Source organism: Henckelia pumila, chromosome 2 (genome assembly GCF_033568475.1).
Source record: "Henckelia pumila isolate YLH828 chromosome 2, ASM3356847v2, whole genome shotgun sequence".
NCBI classification, from domain to species: domain Eukaryota; kingdom Viridiplantae; phylum Streptophyta; class Magnoliopsida; order Lamiales; family Gesneriaceae; genus Henckelia; species Henckelia pumila.
Genome location: NC_133121.1, coordinates 1,646,512 through 1,670,665, shown reverse-complemented (window position 1 = coordinate 1,670,665; position 24,154 = coordinate 1,646,512). Strand labels below are relative to the sequence as shown.

The following is a 24,154-nucleotide window of genomic DNA, read 5'->3' as shown; positions in this document are numbered from 1 at the left end:
TGCCTTGCTCAAAATCATGTAAATTGGCATTTTCCGATCCCAACCAAAAACCATCATCATTTGGATTTTTAACAATATTGAGTTTTAGTGGCATTTTATTCTTGTGTATTAGCTAGTACATCAACACTTGCCTTGTGTAATTACATCATGCATGTCTACTACACTCACAAGATTTTATTTTCATCATGCATGAAATTTGTAAATTGTATTATATATAAAATGAAATACCAAATTTATTAAAAATGTCTTCTTTAGTACGTGAACTATAAAAAAGAGAGAGAGAGAATTGTTATAAGCTAGCCATATTTGAACTTCGTAAAAGGTATACCCCAAAAGGGCCACTTGGAGTCACCTAACTAGCTATCTCAAGTAATGAGTGCAGCTTTGAGCCAAAATTCCGCGGAAAAAATATATGAGAAATAGCAAAAGTGTTTGTGAAGAATATGTATTAGCAACCCCACATATAAAGAAAACGAAATTTGTTCCAAAATATATATATATATATAATTGAAGAGCTCCTAAAAGCATGTACTATAGCTTTTTAGTGTTCATACTCAAAATTATGGGTTTTCTTTTCTTTCGCTTTTCCATAACTTCCGTATCAACTAATAGCTAGGTGGGCAATCATTTTTCGCTTTGAAATATGCAAGTTTTTATATATGTTTTTTTAATTAAAAAAAATACAAGCTTCATTTTATTTTTGTGAAATTTGTTCAATAGCCACATGAACCATGTTGATGTGTCTCTTCTTTTTCTCATTTGAGTGATTGGGACATGGCAGGAAGAGTATCAACGCACGACGTACAAATTTATATCTTTATTTCCCCCTTTTTTTAAAAAATAATAATAAATGAATCTTAATAATCGAAGATTAGTAAATGTTTAAAAATCGCTTCGGCTTTTTAGTGTCGTTTGCACGTATGGATAGAAATTTTTATGTATTAATAAATTTAGGTGTTGATTTCATAATGATATGCTGAATTAATGTATTTATATAAATTTTTTGTGTTACAAACCTTATTATTAATATATTCTATACATATAGATAAGAATACAATTGTAATTAAAATCTTGACTTATGAGTAAATTATTATTTTTTAAAAAATAAATATAGCCTTTCCAATCCCTTTTTTCGCTGTCTTTAATAACCCATAAAGTTGAAATATGCCTAAACTAGTAATCTGTGGAAGCTACAGAAGAAGGAATTATCGTAAAACAATAATGCCAAACCAAGAAACTTAATCATTCTCTTTCCCTTAAATAACCAAAGTAAATTTAGAACGAATCTCAGTCAGACTAGTCAACTTTTGGAACCCAAAAATACAAAATCTTAAGAAATTATTTTTATTAATTAAACAAAAAAGAAGGTGAATATTTTAGAAGATTGGGCTCTTACTTTTGAACCCTTTTAATTAACAACTTTCCTATTTTATATATACTTCCCAATCCATGTCTTTGTCCTTATCAAGTCTCCAACTTTTTTAATTTGTTTCTCTTATCAAATAATTTCAAATTACAAGATTCTCTCAATCATCACCTCCACTCCAATTAACACCATATCTTATATAATTGCACCTAACAAACAAACATATTAAATTTCTTTTTCCCATCACAAATTAAACCTTAACTTAACCACGATATCACTCAATCTTTTTTTTTTTTTTAAATATATATTGTGTAGATTTTATATGATATCAAGAATTATATCAACCCCGAGATTCTACTACGTTTTACGAGTGGCTTCGATTCGATACGTACCCTTTGATCTCCATTCTCTGTAAACCAAATTTACGAGTGTTTTCTTGCTATCGAACGATGTCTTCATCATCATCATCATCATCATACGCCACCTCGGTCGCCGGTTTCTACGAGTTCCTTCACCGCGAACTCGAAAACCTCGACAACCTTTTCATGTCTGGGGACTTCATGTCGTTCAAGTTCCTGGAGGCCGTGCTATCCACGGTCCGATCCGTCCACTCGCAGTCGGCGGCTTTAGCGCAGAAGCTGCAGTTGCCGGTGGGGGGCAAATGGCTCTACCAATACATGGACGAGAGCGCGAGGCTTTGGAAATCTTGCCATGTTATGAAAGCAGGGGTGTCCCGCGTAGAAAATTACTGTTCAGCAGCAGCTGCTCGCATAGATGTTCTTCTCGACGCCCATCGCTTCCTTACAAACAATCAGCTTTCCCGCCAGGTTTAATAATTATCTTTGCATTTGAGATTTTGTTGTTTTTCATATGATTTTCAAGATTTTGCAGATATGTATGCATGCTTGTTTTGCAGATTAAGCGGGTGATAGACATTTGTGAGATGCGGGAGAGGGATCTAGAATCGGCAAACAGAGAGTTGGCACAAAGAAGATTGCAAACTCTGTTTCTGAATTTCGACGAAAACCATCTCCTGTCGGAATCGAGGCTAAACGAGCACAATGGTTTTGGAGGAGTTTTGTATGCGACGAGGAGTGTGAGCACATTTCTTCTAGTGATTCTACTGAGTGGCCTTGTTTATTGTTGGCCAGAATCGAGTTTTAGCCTCAGGTTCCACCGAGGGGACTCGATTTTCGGCTCCGGTTTTATGGTCTCTGCAGCTACATTGCATCAGAGAGTGGTGAACACCTTGAGTCGACTCGACTCCCAGCCGGGAATTCTTGCTCATGAGTTGCACAAGATTAAGCTTTCCAAGGATGAGCTGGCAGCGGAGAGGGACGAGGCGATTGGGGGCGGGTTCAGAATGGAAACATGCAAACTTGAGAACCTCAAGAGTTGTTTTGGAGATTTGCAAAGTGGAGTTGAGAGTTTGATTGTGCAACTTGACGACTTCTTTGATGAAATAGTCGAGGTTCGGGAGAAGCTCATGAACATGTGTTCTCGAATCTCATAGGTAGAGAGAATGAATAGAAGAGGATATTTGAAAATTGAAGCCAAGAATTTTTTTTATATATTCTTTTAGAATAGTTGGCATAGGTAAGTAAATTCAAACTATAAGTTGAAATTTTATCTTCAATTTTTTCAAATATAAACATTACAAAAAAATTTCGCCTATTCTATTAAATTCAGAGAGAATGGACTCTACTGTATCGATTATTAGTTGGACTCGACTGTGAATATACACATGAATATTATTATTATTTTGAATTAGGATGATAAATATTATTATTATTCGAATTTTATTCTTATTTTGACCGGTCGGTATCCAAAAATCTTTCAAACAAAGTCATATTACTATCTCAATCTCAAGTGAAGAAAAAAGATAAGAGAAATATATAGTAAAAGCATAAGATGTGTCCTATCTCCGTCTCCCACTTTCCTATGATCGTGTCTTTTAAAGATAACAAGGTTGATTCGTTCGAAAGTAGTAACATCTTTTCAAAATATAAGGATTTGCTAGTGCTGAGATAAAGTTAGGTTAGAGAAAAGGGTGAACAATAATAATGCCATTGAAATCACACCTCCTTGGTAAATAACAAACTTTGCATATGCTTTCTTTAATTTAGAAACTTCGTAAAGTTAGATATATAATCTCCTAATAATCACCAAACAAAAAACTTTTTCTGTCACAAACTCACAATTAGAAAATTTTCCATTGAATAAATTATTGGTTTCGAGTTTTTTGTGACGTCACGTTACTTTTTTCCAAAACAAAAAAAAAATTGTGAAAATAATAATTGCTCAACTTTCGTTTTCTTGCTTTTCTTTCCAACATCCAAGATACGGGTTCCCTTTCAATAACAAGGTGTTCCAACCATTGTTAACTCTTTCAACGATTTGCTTTCTTTAAATCTCATAAAGAAGAGCAAAAAATTACAGTAGAAAATACGACGACTTTGCAATTACCAAATGGTGCAGGAAGATTCCGATATTATACACTGGGGCAAACGTGAAAGCGCACGAGTGTGATCCCGACATATTTAAAACAACCTTTGTAACAAATTTGCAAGAAAGAATTGCCAAGATCATCGGTGTGGATTGGCATGATCCGACTACCAACTTTCAGGCACGAGCGGACAAGCAAAATGCCTCTTGCTACGGACAAGTTTGACGCACAAACGCTACACCTCACAGGCCCTGATAGACTACTTGGTCAGAAAAGAATCAATCTTCACTGTAACGTTACCAGATTATTCATCAAAGCCTGGCAGTGCAAACTGGGATGCAAAATTTTCGACTCTTGCTCGAAGCTCAACTGTCTCTTTGTTGTTATCAAGACCCTTCAGAAAATGTTTCGGTAGTTTCCCATGTTCCCTCTGCACTGAAGTGGCAATCTGTACAGCAGTTACGAGATACTCAGCCATTGTCTCAAAATCAGCCTCGAGACAGCCTCTTGATGTCATTGCAGGAGTACCTGTGGGAGGAAACATGAAAACTTTCATTACAGCATACAAATAATGACTGCATTACGCATTATGGAAATGCACCTTAGTTGTTCATTTCGACAATATAATTACTTACCAATTCTTACACCTCCGGGGGTAATATTGCCATTGTCATCAAAAATGGTTACTTTATTGAGTGTAATGTGACACAACTCACAAACCTTCTCAAAAATTTTCCCTACAAGTCGCAAAATTAAGAGAGTATCAGCAGAAGAATGTAACCATAGACAAAAGCACGCTACAACCAATCTAGCACACATCTAGAAAACAAAAAGGCAGAGCTTGGATAATTCCGTAATCTTTATTATGTTACCAAATAAACATTATCAATATCATTAAGTTAAAAATCACAGCTCAAAAGTTCCATATTTTCTCACAAAACATCAAATTAAAACCCATTGATAAAGAATCCTATCAGTTGGGCAGAGAAGAAAGACCAAGACAAAAGAAAAGATAAAAAAGTCACTGAACCCCTGAGAACGCTGACCAAAGTATATTCATGACCCACAAAAAACAATTATTATCCACGATATCCAAACATCAAACTAATAAATACGAAGAAAACATATTTAACTATTATTGCAGGATAAAAAATGAAAACGATCTCTTTTCTCGATGAAAAATTGGAGCATTTTAAAGAAGTCTCCATACGCAAAACTATCAAAACCAATACTTCTTTTACAGCTCATACCATAACTTAATTCCAACACATATAATAAGGCATAGTCTTGAATATGATAAGTCAAAGAAACAAAACCAGTGGAAACCATTCTGGGGGAAAAGCAATACCTGTCAACCCAAAATTTCTCAGATCCCAAAGCAACAGATGATTGTCTGTGCCTCCAGTGACCAGTCTACAGTTTCTCTTCAACAAAGCCGCAGCCAAAGCCTGAGCATTTTTCTTCACTTGTCGCATATATATCTTGTACTCAGGTGTAGCCACTTGTTTCAGTGCTATTGCAAGGGCAGCAATGTGATTATTGTGTGGTCCACCTTGCAGTGCTGGGAAAACTGCAAAATTTATCTTTTCTTCAAAGTCATACCTATCAATACCATCACCTTGATTTAAATGCGTCCCTCTCTTCCTTTGCTTTGGCCCCTTCCTATAAAAAATAATCCCTCCCCTAGGGCCACGGAGACTTTTATGGGTAGTTGAGGTGACAATATCACAATATTCAAAAGGACTTGCACATTCCTGAATAAAGAAACTCGTGTAATTAGATAAATACAAGAAGCCTATTTATTGAATGAGAAAAACAAAATGCATCAAACTCTGACTTTAAACAGGAGATACAGCACTCAAAACAGGAAGGAAAAGCATCATCCGTAGTTACCATGTTATATAAATTCACACAATACTGATTTCTGAATCGATGAAGATATCTAAAAGTACATCGTGAAACATGGTTCTGTTCTGTGAGTGCAACATTAGATTTTAATGTCAGAAATCAAACTAAAAATCACCAAGAAATTTTTGTTCTGCGAAAATAAATCCAGCTAAACACAAAACAATTTGTTTCTCCAAGTAAGAATGTGAATGGATCAATTTCATCCAACAATGCAGCTAACTGCAATAGGCAGTACACTATGGTTCATATTTGACGTCTTGTTAGTTAAAGCTCAAGGGCATGCAAGATCAGGCTACTTTTTCAGTAACAAAAAATTGCATAACCCGTAACATTTGCAAGGACCAAATTCTGTCAGCTCAAATCCAGCAAGATGCAAATGTACAATTCAACAATGCAGAGCAGGAATTATAAAAAAAAATATGGCATCAAAATCAGTTGGAAATGATACAAGAGCGGAAAACGCAAATATGAGCAGCCTTTGGCAATAACCATAAAAAATTATCCAAAACAAAAGAACACATTGAAAAACAAATGACAAAAACTGCAATTTCACTAAAGCATGGCATAGACCCTTCAATGAAATTTTTGGAAGTATGCTAAGCTCCATTTCAAATTACAATCCAAGCAGGCGTTCATTAATCATTCTCTCACGCAGACCATTGCAAAATCAGAAGACGCAAAGAAGAGTAATCAATTCAAGACACGTGCTTAAATCAAATGGGAATACATGGTAATACAAAGCAAACCAATGGTAAAATTTTACAAAAACTTGACGCCAGCCCATAAAAATCACAAAACACTTCACCTTAGAAGCAATAAGACCACTAATCTGAGCCATATCACACAACAAAACTGCACCACATTTATCTGCAACTTGTCTAAATCTTGCATAATCCCACTCCCGGGGATATGAACTCCCACCACAAATCAATATCTTTGGATGAAAATCAAGCGCTTTCTCCTCAAGCTTTTCATAGTCTATATACCCTGTTTGAGAATTAACCTTGTACGGCAGGCTCTCAAAAAATATTGATGCCCCGGAGACCTTTCTCCCATTTGGCAAATAACACCCATGGCTTGTATTACCTCCAGATGGAGTGTCCAACCCCATTATCCTATCACCAGGTAACAAAAGACCGGTGTAAACTGCAAAATTTGCGGATGTACACGAGTAAGGCTGTACATTCACACCCCAATTTTCAGAATCAAGCCCAAAAGCATGCAATGCACGCTCCTGACAAAGTGTTTCAATCTCATCAATATACTGATTTCCACCATAGTAACGTGCCCCTGGCATTCCCTCAGAATATTTATTAGTCAAATGGCTTCCTAATGCCTCCATTACTGCTTTACACACAAAATTCTCCGAAGCAATCAATTCGATCCCTCTATGCTGCCTCTGCTTCTCCTTTTCCATGATTCCAAAAACATCAGGGTCTGCATCTTGTAATCGCTGATTTCCCCACGCTTTGACCATCTTCCTACGCGACTCCATATCCGGAGAAGAAACCGTAAATCCCTTTGAGAAGGAAGATGGGACCGAAGACCCAGAATCGCAGTCGCGTCTTCGTTTCAAACACATAGAATGGCCCAAAATCCGAAACTCCTCCACATCTCTTTCTCCTTCATCGGTCTGTCTATCCTTACTTCCACTCGAATTAATATCCAAATCGTGATGATTGTTGGCCGTCTCCTGGTCCAACAGTTGGAGTGGAACCGAGGGCACAGGATGTAAAGGGTCGCTAACTCTCGACTCGATCTGGAAGGAAATGGAGTCGTCGGCGATTTTGGAGCCACGAGCACCTTCAACCATTTTCGACCCATGAGATGAAAACCCTAGAGAAAGCCCATTGGCCGTTGGAAGCAAAGTCGAATCCATAAAAAAAGGAAGCTGTAAAATCAAATGTCCAAACTAATAATACAACCCGAAGAGTTAGCAGCAACAACAATAACAAGTACACCGGCAGCGGCAGCGGCGGCGGAAACAACAACAAGCGGCGTCGAGGTAGCGTGAACACGAGACTAGTGCAGCTCCCATATACGAAAGTCAATCAATCAAATCTAATAAATTTACAGGATAAAGATTAAGACTTTCCAAGAATTGAGATTGAGAAGCCTCGAAAACAAAGATCCGATTGGGAAATGGAAATGGAATTGGGGAAATTGGAGGGAGGATGAACCTAGACCAGACTGGGATGGAGGAGGAGAGCAGATTCAGGGCTCTGATTCTCTCGCGATTTTTCCTAGCAACAAGTAACGTGTTAGTTTTGGATTTTTTTAAATTTTATTTAATACTAACCAAAATATCAAATAAAGTTTTTTTTTCCTAAAATATATATATATATATTACAATTTACACCGAACTCCTTGCTGACTAGTAAATATGGTAATGAACTATTTATCTCATGCCTAATACAATTATAAGTTTCACTTACCAAAAACAAAATAATATTATATTAATGTTATAATTTTGAGACAGTCTTTTTGAAAAATATATATAAGATTAGATGAACTTCTTATTTAAATAAAATAATTCCATGTATTTTTAGATTTTGTATTCTATAATAATATTTTGAACTTTAAAGAAGATTAAGATAATTCCATATCTCGATTTATTTACTATAATCAAGTCTTTTTCAATACCAACTATTTTTTTGAGTACTTTTCAATAACAACTATGGTTTGTAGGGCTGGAAAAAAATATCGAATGCCGAAAATACCGTCATACCGTACCAAAAAATTTATTGAATATATCGAAAAATCGATATCTATATATAAAATTTTTTATTTCGATATGCCGAATATGCCGAATATACCGAATTTTTTTTTTAAAATTTTTCACGGTATACCGAGTTTTTTTTCGGTATACCGAATTTTTTTTAATTTCCGGCACGGTACCGAATTTTCGGTATGATACCGGTATGAATTTCTTCATACTGGTACGGTACGATATACGGTATCGTTGTTCGGTACGGTATACCGTACCGTATCTAGCCCTAATTGTTTGTACCGAATTATGAAAATATATACTAAATATTAAAAAAAAAATACAATATAGATATTAAAAAATTGTGAGATACAGATGTTTAGACCAACTACACACAAACTCGGAGAAAACGAGGGAGTCGAGACGACTACATATGCACGTCTTGTAGCATAGCCAGACGCCTCGCCCGGCACCGGAGCACGCATCTATAAGCGATCCCAATCACAAGGAGAGTGCCGGAAAGCACGCTTGCACCGACGTGAAACGCTCGTTCAATCCCAAATCCTCCTGCATATGATGCAAGACTTGAAACTTTACATGATCATCGAAACAACGTATCAACCTGGAAAATTTAAGTACAACATTAAGGCCACTTGTATGTCTTAAAAATACCAGTGGGAATGAACTCATATTCGCCCATCTCATATAGCAAGGCCAGCAGCAACTGCAAATAAAAATGCAAAACACATCACCTTACAATCACAAAATCCAGAAGCTAGAGCACAAATTATAAACGCAACACAATCGACAGAAATTGAGGCAGAATCTTGATTAAGTGCTAGTTACTCGGCTGACTTTGTACAATGATGTAGATATCCTGAAGTTTATGGTTTACCAATATATAATTGGACCGGACATAGCCAATAATGGGACTGTTTGAATATCATCCACCGGTAGAAACCAGGTACTAGATGCAAGCATTGATCATTTGAAGACAAGGAACGTAAATTTTTTTTCTTTTATCTATTCCCGGTCAATAAGCTCACCCCAAGAAAGCGCATCACGTAGTAGATGCATCTCACGCCATCGGGAGCTATCAATATTCTGAATATTCTGCTCATAAGCAGTGGTAACGCTAATACTTTCTGCAAAACAAAAGGTGACATCAATTTTCCCCGTGTAAACTGTCACTTAAAGTATGGATCATGCATAAGACATCATAAACGGATGGCACACATTCTATATTACTTAAAAAACAGAGCATAAAAGAGGCAACCAAAACAGCATAGCATCTATAGTATCCATATCTGTCCTAACGAAAACGCAAACACGTTTATGTGAAACTTCACTAAACAACCAAAAAAATATAATTGTGATGAAGTATTGAACTTCTAAAAGATGAAGATTTGTGTGCTCGTCTCCATAAATGCTGATAATGGCGTGCTGTCACCTTTCTCAAGCGACAAACATGGCACTTAGAGAAGAAGACTGAGAACTGAAGAATGTTAGAAATGATAGCTCAGCAGATAAAATAACTGTGGATTCAGCGATGGATCCTAACCTGGAAAAGGCCTCGCATTCCACCAAGGGAGAGCCCATTATACTGCCGAACTTTCTTAAGGACCTCAACATCATCATCTGTAGGAAGAACGATCTGCGACGTCTCTGGTGCCAGGTTATTTATTATGCAACAACATAAGGGGCATTTACACTGTTGAATCGACGATCTATACATCCAAAATTGCATGATACAGCCAGCTGCAAAAGCATATGGTTCGACAAGAAAGTAACAACATTACCAATTGCAATCTCCCCATACACACACCGACACAGGCGCTCACGTAAACAACATTAAACTTTGACACATAATTTATCAAGAAATTCAATGTTTGCCCCCTCCCAAAGGGAAAAAACCTATATTTTGATTTTACTATAGCACTAAACATCCCCTATCAAAATTCCTCGTTCCATGTTCTGCCCATCACGAGTATATGCAGAAGCAAGAGAAAATAAAAACTTCACACCACAGAATCGAAGTGTGACGGCAAAATCTCCCCCCCTGGCCTTGATTGATGCTTTCTACTTAACAAAATATTTTTTTTTTCCAAAATGGAAACACTGTTAGGAGGCAGATTTTGAGGTGAAAATGGGCATACTTGCGTGGAAAAAATCCAGATATCCTCAGTAACAAACTATTAGATCTTAACTTTACTAGAAACCCATAAAGATATATAATCAAAATACTAAGTGCACTTCACATCTAAAACATCAACAAAAGAATAGGAGGCCACCCATAGAAACAAAACAGAGAGGAAAGCAAACAAAAAAAATACCAAAATTTCTCAAAAGATAAAGAATAAAATTAAAAGAAGGTAGAAAACTTGCCACAAAACCAGTGACCGCAATTTGTTCTACATGGGACGCTGAATTTATCAAAACAGATGGGGCAAACATCATCAACTGGAGCAATATTATTTCTATTGCAACCTCCAAGAAAATCCTCCAGAACTCCATTTTCTTTCATTTTTTCTTCTTCCTCGGGCATCATTTCTTCCACCCAACAGCCAGATTTTTTTTCACATGCCTCCATTTTCATTTCCATTTCTTGAGAAGTGAAATCTATGTCAAGATCATCCCCATTCTGAAATCCCATTTTCTTGTGTGTCTGAACTTCCATGTGGGAGTTTTTGGAGTCAAGATTTTTACTTTCCATTTCCGTTTGCTTCCAAGATTTTCGTGCTTTGAATTATGGGGAGACGGCAGAGAACATTTTCCATTCACCGCGGATATGCCACTAAGGTAGGAAATGTGGCGACACGTTGCGTAATATGGAGTAGTGGTCCCATATAATATAAATATAAATATAAATATAATATAATGCCTCTTTTTAAAATGTTGGAGGATAAGGATATATCCGTCTGGCTTTTTCGTTTCCCCATTACAGGTCAGCGTCACTCTTTGTTTTGTCTTGTTCTTTTTTTTTTTTTATAATAATGCAAATCTTCATATGAGTATATTATATTAAATTAAATAATAAATATAAATGACTTAAATAATGATAAAATATTATTCGATGTACCATGATCTACAAATTACAAATACCAAATACAAGAGTTATAGGTGGCTAAACTCGGTTGTATTTGGATAGATGGATTTCAAATTCATGTATTTTAAATTTATTCTTTTAATGTTTATATTATATTTCATGTTAGTTATGATAGATTTCAAGTCCATCCAATAATGGATTTATTTTGAAATGTATTCTAGTTTATATAACTAATGTGTAAATAAGTAGTGTATAGATTTAGGATTTGATCTATCGTTTCATTGTTAACAATTAAATAAAATCAAAATTCATGAATTTAAAATTCTTCAATCCAAGTGCAATCGTCTAAGTCAATAAATCTGCATTGTTAAAAGACAAGGTTCTAAAAAATACGTCGAATAAGAGAGATCAAATTTATGCAAGATTACTACAAGCTTAAGGTTAAAAACGTATTTTCAATTTTTACTATAAATTTAATTAATTTAATTCAAACCATAAATAAAAAGATAGAAATTTCATAAATTTAAGATTAATGAAAAAATTTCAAGTTAAAAACACATCAAGATATTAAAATTAAAATAATTAATAACTTCCAACAAATCTAAAAAAAATCATTCTCCATCACTATGCTATATTTATGTCCACAATTTCTTTATACGATATTTATATAAATATATTCATTCGAAAACATAAATAACATCTTATTCTAAAAGACGATTGTTTAATTGAGCTTAAATGTATTAAACTTAACAAATTGAATGTCACTTAAGCAAGTTTTTAAAACACTGATTAAAAATACTAACTCGAACCAACAAATTAGTTATCATCATTTCTTTTTTTCTTTTAAATACAAAATTCCTGCATCATGCATAGTAAGATGTATGAAATTATACAGTAAATACTGTTTATTTACCTAGTGAAGTATCATTATTATTTCTTAATTAATTAATTTGGACGTAGCTTTTATCAGATATTATGTCAATCATGTTAAATTGCTAAATTGCAAAGATTGCAATTGGATCCGTCTATTCATGCAATAGACAAAGCTGACTACAAAGCATTTCTACTACGCAACTCCCAAAGAATATCTGAGAAATGGTTGTGGACTCGATTTAATCAAGTCGTTGGCCATGAAGGTAGAACTCTTCCACCGCTATTCTGATCAATCTCACCAACTTCAACTTCGAACAAACTATCATCAAAATCAATATCTTCGTATCGGTATCCACACTCGAGATTGTTGTTCAGATTTGTAGCCAGACTCTTATCCACCTTTTTCACCAACCTTTTCTTGGACCTTCCGGTGCTTTCGACTAAGAAATCATCGTCGTTTGAATTTGTATTTGAAACTCTAGCGGCCTGCCTTCTCCTCTTTGAATCTGTGCTATCATTGCTGCTGCTGCTGTTTTTGTCCTTGTAAAAATCCCTTATGGTAGCTTCTATGGTTTCCAGTACACGATCACCATATTTGGTTATTTTTGCTCTGAAATTTGATACATTGGTTATATTTGCAAGTTTTTTCGACAAATCTAATCTGAAGGTTTTCACTTACTTGCCAATGCCATTAATCTCCAAGAGTTCGTCTTTGCTTCTTGGAATCCTTTTACTGATATGCTGCAGCGTAGCGTTTCTACGAATAAGAACCAACAGCAAAAGAAACAAGTTACAGGTACTATGCTCGTCGAGTAGTTTCTTCTAGAGAACTATTGACACAGAGCACCAGCGTAGAAGTGTACCCAAAAATGTGATATGCCATGACCCCTTCTCCAGCTTCCTTGACTAGGACTGTTCTCAGCATTCGCAATGCAGAATATAATTTGGCTGAAAGGTTCTGTGGAGAAACAAGACAACACCGAATACGTTAATGAATCTAAGTCCTAAGCCAAAGGGTGATTAGGAATAGAAAAACGACGAATCCTAAGAACTAGATTGAAAACTGTATAATTTTATTAGTACCAAATCAACTTCAGAGTGGGGCTCGGCAGGAATATCTACTGGTGGAGGACTTTGTTTTCCTGATGGCAAATTTCCTTTCGCAGGAGTGGCCTCAGATCGACCTGATTTCAATGGTTTAAAAGAAGATGGGAATCTGCATGATAGACAATGTCGTTATAAAGAGGATAAATTACAAGATCATGGAGGAGCAGGGAAAGAGATCTGCCTGTCCAACCAAATTTATCGATAAATTGTTCGAGCAGACAATGATCCTTGCCCCTTAGTATTGCTATATGAACACACACTTGGCCAATGAAAAATGGGTATTTGCAATACAAATTTTGTGCCGTAAATCAACACAGTGATCAATAAACTGATATTGAGGTCAACACGACCACAAAACCAATGCTCTTGAATAAAAAAAAATATGCCACGCCATGAAGAATTCTAATTAATCCAACATGGATTGCTCAACCAATGGGAACATGTTCAGAGCAGAATGTCAACGAATCATTTCTTTGAAAAGATTATCTAATTGTTTTTTGATTTGGAACGTTGCATATTTTCATACAACAAAATGAAAAGTATGATTATGTTAAGAATCAGAGGGATAGAACCTTAGTTTAATCATCTGACCACCAGCAAAGAGATTGTAAACCCTGGATTCATTAACCTGATGATAAAAAAAGGGAATATTCAAAGGATGCTATTAGATAAGTAACTGTCAAATGCCTAAATCTGTGTGCGTGAATCGGAACAAACAAGAGAGGAAGCAATAGAGAGTGAGGAAGACGAACGTTCTTCTTCTCATGAGATTTCTACAGAAGCTCTCTTGTATATTTAAGAACACTGAAAACAAGGCCTGTTATACCTTTAATAGTGATGATACAGATCCGTATAAATCACTTTTCTTCACATCCTCCATCAGAATATCCTCGATCACAAGATGACGCAACACACGGGACGCTTCATCCTTGGCCAAATGTTTTCCGGCTCCATGCAGGCTCAGAGTTTCATGTCTGTGTTTCTTAACCTAAGTTCGGTTATCAGGATAATGTTAGACAAAGTGCCACATAAGGAAAAAATCAACAAAGTTTTTATCATTAGGACATACAAACTGGTTTAAGGAACCTCTGTAGACCTCCAAGATATAGGCCGATGAAAAATTTTGTCCTGTTGCCTTAACCAATTCAACCTATGCAACATGTTACCCAACAATTTTCAGTTAAATGTTGTGAAAAAAATGAATTTCCAACACATGCGCGTCTGAGGAATAAAGAACCAAATACAACAATGAGAAAGAATTCCACGGCAATAATAATAAATAAGAAAATCCTGACCAGCTGCTTGGCAACCTCTGTGACATCTTTCTCAACGCAGCTTAAATTTTTGGAACAATTATCACAAGTTTTCTGGCAGTTTAAAGAATCAAATTTTTCTCCAAAGTGAATGAGCTGTAGGAGACGCCGACAATCAGCATTATTCTCGGAATAGCTAACCTGAAACGATATTGCTAAAAGATATTAATAATTAGTGATACTAAGTGCATCACAAACAAAAATTCAATATATACCATTCGCAGGAGATTCTCTGTGTTTGTCTCCAATAACCTCCCTGATGACGCTGTACTTGCACGTTTATATCCTGGTGCAAAGGGAGTTTGCTCTACCACGCCTTGAGTAATCATATGCTTCACCCGAATCTGCAGAAAAAGTCAAAAAGTTGGCAGTTGTCCATGCATCAGCGCAAGCATGAAGAAATGAAAATCATTCAGCAAATCCAGAAAAGAACTAAAAACATGAGAGAGAAACAAAATGAGAAAAGATATCTCTTTCTTATGACTTACATAATCACTATAGCTGTAGTATAACACACAAGATGAAGGCTGGCCATCTCTTCCGGCACGACCACACTCCTACACGCCACAACACAATATCCAAGCATATAAGGAATACATTTTCAATATATACAATAAAATAGGTAAATAAAAACATGGAAGGACATCATGCTACAAGAGACTACCTGGTGGTAGCCTTCAATAGATTTCGGAAGGGAATGGTGAATGACAAACCGGACATCAGGTTTATTGATACCTAAAATATATGTGTCAGCACATGTCACTGAAAAAACTCCAAAGACAGCATGACAATTTCAAACCATACCCATCCCAAATGCAACTGTTGCACATATTATGTTAATCTCATCCTTGCTCCACTGTCTCTGTGTCATAGCACGCTGATCTGTGTCCATGGAGCCATGGTAAAAAGCCGCTTTATGTCCATATTCCTGGAAGACACACATCAAGAAGAGTTAATTTCAAGTTTAAAATACTAAAATGATATTACTAGGTGATGTTACTCCCTAGCAAACTGTACAGGCCTATTTTTTACAATCGCAAGCTTGAACATTTGTGCTCATGTAATTTATATACAAATTTATCATATGACTATAGGGGAACCATTAGGATGTTCACTGAAAGAGATGAATACCTAAACAAAATAGATCAAATAATTGGCCATGTTTGAAAAATAAATCTTCATAATTAATATTTTCTTTAAAAAGATGAGCCTATTAGAAGGGAATTCTCGTCAAATCAACACAATAAATATGACTTACTGTAAACGGCCACACCTTAATTTAGACACATGAAGTTCAAGTATTAGCTTAAGATATTATATTCCATGTTGCGATTAAATTAACGAATCTTTGAACATGAGTTGAGGTTCTATAAAAGACATCATTAAATGGCATATGCATCTAAATTATATTATCCCAAAAAAAGAAGGGGGTTGCTTAAATCAAGAACAGTGCCAAATAAATACCCATTTACATACTATGACTCAAGTAATGTCTTGAACTGCGACAAAGAAGCAACCATCCATAAATGAGGATTTTCTTGTTTTTTAATATATGATCAATGAGAATCGTTTTGTTCATTTATTCCATGAGCAAGACCTCATACACAAGAAGTTTGAGTGCAGATATACATAAATTATTTTGCTTCGTTAACATAATAAATAATTGATCCGAAAAAAACAGGGGTGAATCTGTTTTTTCATCATGGTAATTTCATATTAAAAAAGAAGAGAAAAGACTGGTTCATCTTATCTGCGTAGTTTCAGCTTCCCAGTTCACATGAACATAAGGAGATGTACCTGTAACTTTTCAGCAACTTTTTCACAATCCATTCTCGAGAGACAATAAATGATCCCACATTCATCAAAATGGTTCTCCTTGATAAACTTGTCGATATCTTCCACACACTTCTTTGTCTTAGGAACAACCGAATATCTGCAATTTTTTGCAGCATTAGCACAATGCCAAGTATTATAAATCAAACTTAAAACTTACCGCAAGTTTGGGCGGTTAAAACTTTGCCGGAAAACAATGCAATTAACTAAACCAAGAGCCTGCACAACATCTTCTTTCACACTGATTGTGGCGGTAGCAGTCAAGGCAAGCACAGGTATAGATGGAAATTTCTGTTTCAGTATGCCGAGACACTGTATTGATACAACCAAATACTTTGAGTTAGACCAAGACCATTAAATGTGAGTTTCTGGAAATAGCATTAGACAGCACCTATAATGATTGCAACCATGTCAAAAGAAAGTGAAAACTGGAAGAAAAAAAAATCTGAATCCTACAAAATGGAATAAAACCAATCCTTGAGAAACAAAAACTACACGAGTTTGCAAGAATATTTGCCACATTATTATTCAGCTTCTAATAACAAAGAAATGGCAGTCAAACCAAATAAGAGTTCAAATATTCAAATCATTAAAGCAAATTGAACATAACAAACCTGGTAATCGGGTCTAAAATCATGTCCCCACTGGCTAACACAATGAGCTTCATCGATGACAATCCGAGCAAGAGAATCACGAGCATGAAGGCTTTCTAAGTGGCGCAGCAGGACATCACTTCTGCAGAAATGAATCATGCATGCCAGTCCATTTACTTTTGAGCGAAAAAATTCCATCACAAATATTTTCCGAAATGCATTCCGGTTAGTACCATACAATCTCTTAAATAAACCTAGCAACCTTGAGATAGATATCAGTTTGTGCATAGTTAATTTATTCTCAATTAAAAAAAGAAAATCCAATTGGCTTCCAGCTGAAATCCCATTGTTACAAACAAAATGTAACAGCTAAAATACAATCATTTGATTTGATAAAATCGCAGCGTATCATCTTCTAAGATTAAGATATCTGTATTTGAGTATTTAATTATCTCGATAAAGGAGTGATTATGAAATAATCACATTCAATCATGTGTTAATGGCCTCTTCAGCACAGCATTGTATCCAAAGAAACTTGACAACTAGTCTAACATTGACGGTGTGATTTATCATCTATAATACCAAAGGAGGTGCACAGCAGTGTAGATAAAATTATGTCTATACATATGAGTGGAAAAATAAAAAAATGCATAGACATGCACTTTTGTCAACTTTCGAATTTCAAACAGACTTTTACACAAGCCACTGGTTTGCTTGAAACCCGAATAAAAGTGAAGCTGATAGAGTTCAATCCAACATTAGTATCGTGCACTATGATCTATAACCATGGGTGCACAGAGAAATGAATTTGTAGATGTATGAATTACAGACACCTAGAACATCAATATCAACATAATTTTTTTTATCTAATATGCAGTTATGCACATTCTCAGAAGAAGACAAGAATGAAGACCGTGTGGCTCTAACTTGGTGGTAAGGACTGAAGCAGAACAACAGATAATGCAAGTTTATGTCAAGATTGAATCCATTTCTAAGTCAATAGAGACTCTTAATGCACTAAGGCTTAATGAGTCTATAGACTCTATACCTGGCACAAATAAGAAATGATAGCAGACAAACTGGACTTGGACCTAAAAGTCCCAAAATTTGACAAGTCACAAACACACATCTTAAAACAGAAAGATTGCCGTGGGCATATGTCTTGATAGCACCTTTGAGTTGAATTAAGACAATAGTACATCAAAAGGTTCAAATCCCTGAGACAACGGCACGCTTTTAGTCTTTTTTAAGGAATTTTACACAAGAACATTAATAGACACACTGACACAGGCCACCTTACAGCTAAATTACAACTTCCAGAATGGTGGCCATAAATAATAACACATCTTAAAACAAAAAGATTGCCGCTGGCATATGTCTTGATACACCTTTGAGTTGAATCAAGACAATAGTAAATCAAAAGGTTCAAATCCCTGAGACAACAGCACTCTTTCAGTCTTTTTTAAGGAATTTTACACAAGAACATTAATAGACGCAGGCCACCTTACAGCTAAATTACAACTTTCAGAATGGTGGCCATAAATAATTATGTGTGTATTTCAATATAAAACTTTGGAATCTAGGAAACTTTACTCACTTGGCCACTTTCTCTGGGGTGACATACAACAGCTTGTACTTGCAGTAATCCGAATTAAGTTCTCTGAGAATCTCCTGCTGCTCAGACCAATCCATGTTGGCATTTAGATAAGCTGCAGGTATATTTGCCTAGTTGAAGTTTGATAGGAATAATTCTGTTAACCGGAATTTCTCAAAGTTTACAATGCAAAAAGGCTTAAGCCAATAAGTATCGTGGAAAAATTACCTGTAGCAGGTGCATTATTTGATCTTGAATGAGAGAAACAAGGGGTGAAATGACCAAAGTTATCCCTGGACAAATGAGAGCTGGGAGCTACAAGAAAGCAGCATTCAGAGACCACGTCAAATGTCAGTTTACAGGGTACAGCATGAACTCCAACAAGAAACATAACATCCAGTTTGAATCGCTGGTAAAATAAAAGTTACAGTCTACAGAAATTATCCATAAATTCAATAATCGATTAGAGAGTGCAAAAATATATATACATATGACATTCAGCACTACTTGTCCACGTTTTATTTAATAACATGTAATTTTAACGAATATTAGCACGAAAGCAACTTCTAAGGTTGTTGCAGGCCAAAACAAATTGGGCCTGGATATTCAACATCATCAAGAGTTTTTTAGAAGGATTAGGAAAAGGCCCATGTGAGAAAGGGGAAATAAAATGTGAAGGAAATGGGGAAACATACGTTCTGTTATTCATTTTGTGCATTCATTTACTAGCAACAGCCAGGGAAAAGAGAGTGTCTTTTTGTACAGAGGTTCACCTCTAGGAAGTTGGTCTCATTTTTATGCAATTATATTTCAGTTCTCTCCTTCGAATTACCGATTCCTCTGTTGATACTTTGATAAGATATTGTTGTCATGCCCCGGGCCCAGGCCTGCGCAAGCGCGACTGCACAATGGACCCCTATAGCAACTACTTCGTATTCGTCCTCGCTTTACGAAAATGATTAACCCAAGTTGCTATAAAAGTCCATTGTAGCCCATTTTAAACTCATTTTAAATCCTTGATTTTTCCCATGTGGGATAGGGGGGTCACAATTGTGGTTCTTACAGGAGACAGAATTATTGTGGCTTATAAAGAAGCATTTCTGTACAATCAAGATAAAATATTGCTTTTAACATTTTAAGATGAGTAGAATGCATTTCTTTCCAGAAAAGTGAAGGTATGCCTATTAAACTACAGTAGACAAAGTGTGATTCCTGAAAATGTGAGTCTTCTAGATATTTGTTATTTTGATCAAAGAAACCACAAAGAATATAATCTTCAGAGAGACATTTCATGAAAATCTGAAATTTTAGCATTGAAAATTGTTCTGAGTAGTAAAATCTGCTAAACATAATAATAAATGACAAAGATAAGAAATACCAGTAAAGGCATTTCCAAGTTTCCTCATTCAAAATCTTAACAATTGATGTAACTGAAAAATATGAACGTTGATCAATCATATCCTATTCTCTGCACGGATTCCATTGAAGCCGGACAAAATTTAGCAAAAAAAGATGACGAGACTAATTTTAGTTCACCTGATAAGTTAGGCTTTTTCCTCCTCCAGTTGGCATTAAAACAAATACATCATATCCACTCATTGTAGCATTGATCACCTCTCTCTGGTTGGGACGGAAGGAGTGATTTCCAAACACTCTTTTGTTGTTGGCCTGACAACAGGAAAAAACATAACATATCAGAACACTCAGCAGGATCTGTTACTGGAAGGTTAAACCTGAGGCATACCTCTAGTTCCCTTGTCCAAGAAAAATCCCGACTACTCCACTTTTTGTCAGTTGAACCCTCAATGTAGTTTACTTCAACATACTTAGGGACATATGGCTCTCTCCCCACCGAGGCTGCTGAAATCCCAACTCTGTCCGTCGAATAAGAAAATGACGAACCCCATCTATCAATTCCATCTGGCTCGTTATTTACTTGAAACTCTGAATCAAGCCTCTTGGGGTCAATTCTGAACGGAACTGTTGAAGGGGTTTCATACTGGAAAGCCATATTGGTTGCTGTAAATGCAGAAAAGTTTGGCAGCATTCTCTCCTCATTAACTGATGTAGAGCGTAGATATTTCTCGAGCTGCTGAATTTGTTTATTAAGCTGCTGCCTAACAGTAACATGAAAACATCCAATGTTTCAGGCTATTTATATAAGTTGTTAAGTTATATGAGGCAATTATCAGGAAGAAATAAAAGGTGGATTACTGGATTATAAAATCAAAATCATTCTGACATGGTAGCCTTACAAACAGATGGCACAATTCTTTCACATATGTCAGCATATTTTCCTTCTTTTAAAAAAAAAACCAATAGAATTCAAAAGAATAATAATAACAATAATAACCAATTAAAATATTAGATCATGGAAGCAGAGGGACTTATTGACAAAAGTAAGCAAACCTTTGTAGACGAAGCTTCTCCACCTTCTCCGAACTCATCTCATCAATATTGTCTATTAGATCATTTGATATGTTAATCAGAGAATCCTTCATTTCTTGTAGGTGGTTTGAAGCTTCGGTACAAAGTCCTAGCTGCACCAGTTTCAGGCGTCCACCATAAGATTGGGTAGTATCTGATATCTATTCATCACCGAAAAATAGGTTAATCGAGAATCTACCTTGATATTGTGGCTGCAATTCAAGCACAGCTCAGGTGGTAAATTTTTTTCCTCAAGTACAGCAGGAGTAAATGGAGGAAGTTTCGAAATTGTTGGCTGAGGAGTCGAACTTGACTGAAAATGATTCATAACTATTTGGTCCACATCAATATTCTGAAGAAATATGGTAAAACCATGGAACAAATGCATTAATAACTTAACTTGGTAATTACAATAAAAGAAATACTGATTGAGTAGCATAAAGTAGTCCCGTTTATCAGTTTGAAACTATAACATTGTTGGCCTATTTTTCCATCATCATTTGAACCTTTCTCGAAAATTACCTCAAGTACATGATCATCAACGATGCCTTCGGAATATATTGACTTGGACCCAACTGTTGCTCTTGTATAAGCAGCAGATTTACAGGCAACTCCATTGATGGTCTGCGCTTGAAATCTATCACTCGTTGAGTATGAACCACTCTGCATCACAGCCTGTCTGTCTTCATCAACCTTGCTGGTTTGGGCATGGGATTCACTTATGCTTTGATGCATTCGTACAGTACCAGAAAACTTGCTTTTCGAGTCAAGTGACAATTGCTGGGTAGCCCTCCTTGAGGTGACATCGGTACGTTCGGATAAAGGAAGAGTTTTTCCAGGTTTTATGTAGTTTCTGGAATTCAACTGTAGGCCGGAAAGTACCTTCCAAGCCTGCAATATTTTACATTCCAAAAGTATGCTGACTAAATAGAAAGTTTGAGTAAATGTGAAAGTGGAAATCAAATTTGGAAGCACTATAACAAATAACATCAGTTTTAAATCCAGAAATGACATTTTACTTACACCAATAGCACACATACTGCTACAAAGAAAATGAAGGGCAACTAATCAGGAACTGAAAATGAAGAACAAAAGAAAAGCATGGAAGCAAGCTAGAAGAAGCGATGATTTCTTATAGATAGGAAACTACAGGTACAGCAAAGGGCATATTCACTACCGAAGCCTTTGAGTTAAAGACAGATTGTCTTCCCACTTCCCTTAAACCACATTATTGAAGTTATCAGAGAGAAGCAAGTAGCCACGGCACAACGTAAAGGCCTCTTCAGAAAATACCAGCAGCAATTTTTGTAGATCACTTACAAGACAAATAATTATGGGGAAGTTATGGGTAACAGTTCCTGGCATGTAGAAAAACAGAAAATGAAATCTGCATGCACAAATGTAAGACTAAAATGCTTCACCTTTTCAACTTGCACATTTTGCACACTAAAATCCTGAACTTGACAAACCATGGACCTATACATGAAGAAAGATACAATATCAGAAAGGCAGAAAAGCATCATGAAGTTTACCTATTAATGAATCTACGATCAAAGTGAATTTAACCAATGTTTTAAGAAAGAGAAGTAATGGAGAATATAAAATAAAAGCAAATAAAACTGAGAAGACATTAACCTGCTGGTTAATAATTTCTTCAATAATAAGCAAAGTAAATGATTTTCTTATGTTATGTTTCTAAAATAAAATGAAGGATCAGCGGGAAAGATTAGAGAATAACGCAGACACTGATGAACATGAGCTTGAAAATTCAAGTATTTCAGTGTTCATTTCCAATCAGTAGCAACCATGTAAATATTCTATGGCTTGTTCCAATGCCAATCACAACAGAGAACGGGCCTAAGAGTATGTTACACCTTCTGGTGTAGAAAAGAAAGATAATATATATTGCCAATCTAAATATGAATACTTGAATTTTACCTTGCATCCATTGCTTCACCGATTTGAGGTTTCTGAGTTGGCAAGCAGAAAAGAAAGTTTGCACTCAATAACTTATCTTGCCTTGAGAAGTCGTAGTGTGCGTTGGCATGTTCATCCCAATTGATTTTCAGTGGTTTGTTACCAGATTTCTTATCTCCATTTGAATTGCCGCCCCTGCATCCATCAAAAGCACAGGAACCGAACTTAAGGGAAGTGAAAATGAATGGAATAAAACAAAAATTTATAAGAGTTGAAAGGATATGAATTGTCCTTACCTTGTATGTATTTCCTTCATCCTCCGAAAATAAATTCCTCTAGCTTCTTAAGTTTCTGGTCGTCCACAAAAAACTCATCCTCACTGACATAGGTGTGAGTTACATGAATGAATCACATCAAAAGTCCCAGATAAAAATTGACTCAAATGTCGTGAAATCACGTTCTAAACACTTGAAAATGGGGAAAAAGGACCACAAAATGAAAACCGTATCATAAACAATCCCCTTGTTTATGCCTCAATCAATGAGAAATGGAAATCAAATGTGAGGTACACTCACAACCGGCGGTGGTATTCTGTGGTTTTGATGGAATTTTAGGAATCAGAGATCATAAGTTACGAATGAATCCTACACTCCATAGAAGGAAATGTGTGTGTGTTTGTGTGTGTGAGGAATTGGGGAAGGTTCAAATCAAAATGGCGGGATGCATTTTAGGGATTCATAATTTGGGGGTTGCCATATACGGGTCACCCGGCAATATGGTTCCCAATCCGGGTTTGGATCCTTGCTTTAGGTAGTGTTTGGGAGAGTTTCTAGGAAGTACTTCTCAATTTTTCGATAAACAAAAATTTCACAAAATTTCAAATTTTTGTTAACGGAAAAGCCGAGAAGCTCTCCCAAACACTGCCTTAGTCAATTGTTACAACTTACAACTATAGTATTTTTTTTAAGAATAACTCACAAAACAGAGATTTCATTCAACTATCAAAGAGTTATTACAATCCGAG

The 24,154-nt window shown here is 35.8% G+C and overlaps 4 protein-coding genes across 4 annotated transcripts; 1 reads left to right on the top strand and 3 right to left on the bottom strand.

The window, feature by feature from the left end:
* Positions 1 to 1,881: 1,881 nt before the first annotated feature.
* LOC140877131 (uncharacterized) lies at positions 1,882 to 2,918 on the top strand. The gene is made up of 2 exons (XM_073280658.1): positions 1,882 to 2,193; positions 2,283 to 2,918. The coding sequence occupies exons 1-2, from the start codon at positions 1,912 to 1,914 to the stop codon at positions 2,877 to 2,879; spliced, it is 879 nt and encodes a 292-aa protein (XP_073136759.1). The 5' UTR covers positions 1,882 to 1,911; the 3' UTR covers positions 2,880 to 2,918.
* Positions 2,919 to 3,669: 751 nt separating this feature from the next.
* LOC140879961 (serine hydroxymethyltransferase 6-like) lies at positions 3,670 to 7,983 on the bottom strand. Its single transcript, XM_073283957.1, has 4 exons — positions 6,526 to 7,983; positions 5,161 to 5,566; positions 4,448 to 4,549; positions 3,670 to 4,340 (listed from the first exon to the last, which is right to left on the bottom strand). The coding sequence occupies exons 1-4, from the start codon at positions 7,597 to 7,599 to the stop codon at positions 4,117 to 4,119; spliced, it is 1,806 nt and encodes a 601-aa protein (XP_073140058.1). The 5' UTR covers positions 7,600 to 7,983; the 3' UTR covers positions 3,670 to 4,116.
* Positions 7,984 to 8,756: 773 nt separating this feature from the next.
* On the bottom strand, positions 8,757 to 11,206 carry LOC140883814 (uncharacterized). The gene is made up of 5 exons (XM_073290406.1): positions 10,813 to 11,206; positions 9,989 to 10,185; positions 9,474 to 9,572; positions 9,100 to 9,151; positions 8,757 to 8,994 (listed from the first exon to the last, which is right to left on the bottom strand). The coding sequence occupies exons 1-5, from the start codon at positions 11,138 to 11,140 to the stop codon at positions 8,855 to 8,857; spliced, it is 816 nt and encodes a 271-aa protein (XP_073146507.1). The 5' UTR covers positions 11,141 to 11,206; the 3' UTR covers positions 8,757 to 8,854.
* A 1,163-nt stretch (positions 11,207 to 12,369) lies between these two features.
* Positions 12,370 to 23,877, bottom strand: LOC140880895 (ATP-dependent DNA helicase Q-like 4A). The gene is made up of 25 exons (XM_073285751.1): positions 23,427 to 23,877; positions 23,152 to 23,325; positions 22,635 to 22,689; positions 21,736 to 22,104; positions 21,413 to 21,565; positions 21,196 to 21,326; positions 20,531 to 20,903; positions 20,323 to 20,454; positions 19,015 to 19,101; positions 18,790 to 18,917; positions 17,214 to 17,334; positions 16,760 to 16,911; positions 16,564 to 16,699; positions 15,571 to 15,694; positions 15,431 to 15,501; positions 15,255 to 15,323; positions 14,982 to 15,110; positions 14,749 to 14,907; positions 14,523 to 14,603; positions 14,280 to 14,441; positions 14,026 to 14,081; positions 13,430 to 13,562; positions 13,210 to 13,304; positions 13,026 to 13,103; positions 12,370 to 12,956 (listed from the first exon to the last, which is right to left on the bottom strand). Exons 1-25 carry the CDS (start codon positions 23,444 to 23,446, stop codon positions 12,590 to 12,592), a joined length of 3,555 nt encoding a protein of 1,184 aa, XP_073141852.1. The 5' UTR covers positions 23,447 to 23,877; the 3' UTR covers positions 12,370 to 12,589.
* Positions 23,878 to 24,154: the final 277 nt, after the last annotated feature.

Excerpts from the sequence above, each read along its gene's own strand:
- LOC140877131 (XM_073280658.1), top strand. The coding sequence starts at position 1,912 with ATGTCTGGGGACTTCATGTCGTTCAAGTTCCTGGAGGCCGTGCTATCC. Across the intron at positions 2,194-2,282 it reads ACAATCAGCTTTCCCGCCAG|ATTAAGCGGGTGATAGACAT; the intron begins GTTTAATAATTA and ends CTTGTTTTGCAG.
- LOC140879961 (XM_073283957.1), bottom strand. The coding sequence starts at position 7,599 with ATGGATTCGACTTTGCTTCCAACGGCCAATGGGCTTTCTCTAGGGTTT. Across the intron at positions 5,567-6,525 it reads GTGGTCTTATTGCTTCTAAG|GAATGTGCAAGTCCTTTTGA; the intron begins GTGAAGTGTTTT and ends TTCTTTATTCAG. Across the intron at positions 4,341-4,447 it reads CCCCGGAGGTGTAAGAATTG|GTACTCCTGCAATGACATCA; the intron begins GTAAGTAATTAT and ends TTCCTCCCACAG.
- LOC140883814 (XM_073290406.1), bottom strand. The coding sequence starts at position 11,140 with ATGGAAAGTAAAAATCTTGACTCCAAAAACTCCCACATGGAAGTTCAG. Across the intron at positions 9,573-9,988 it reads GAATGCGAGGCCTTTTCCAG|AAAGTATTAGCGTTACCACT; the intron begins GTTAGGATCCAT and ends TTTGTTTTGCAG. Across the intron at positions 8,995-9,099 it reads ATATGAGTTCATTCCCACTG|GAGGATTTGGGATTGAACGA; the intron begins GTATTTTTAAGA and ends CATCATATGCAG.
- LOC140880895 (XM_073285751.1), bottom strand. The coding sequence starts at position 23,446 with ATGAAGGAAATACATACAAG. Across the intron at positions 18,918-19,014 it reads AAATAATGCACCTGCTACAG|GCAAATATACCTGCAGCTTA; the intron begins GTAATTTTTCCA and ends AACTTCAACTAG. Across the intron at positions 15,111-15,254 it reads ACTACAGCTATAGTGATTAT|ATTCGGGTGAAGCATATGAT; the intron begins GTAAGTCATAAG and ends CTTTTTCTGCAG.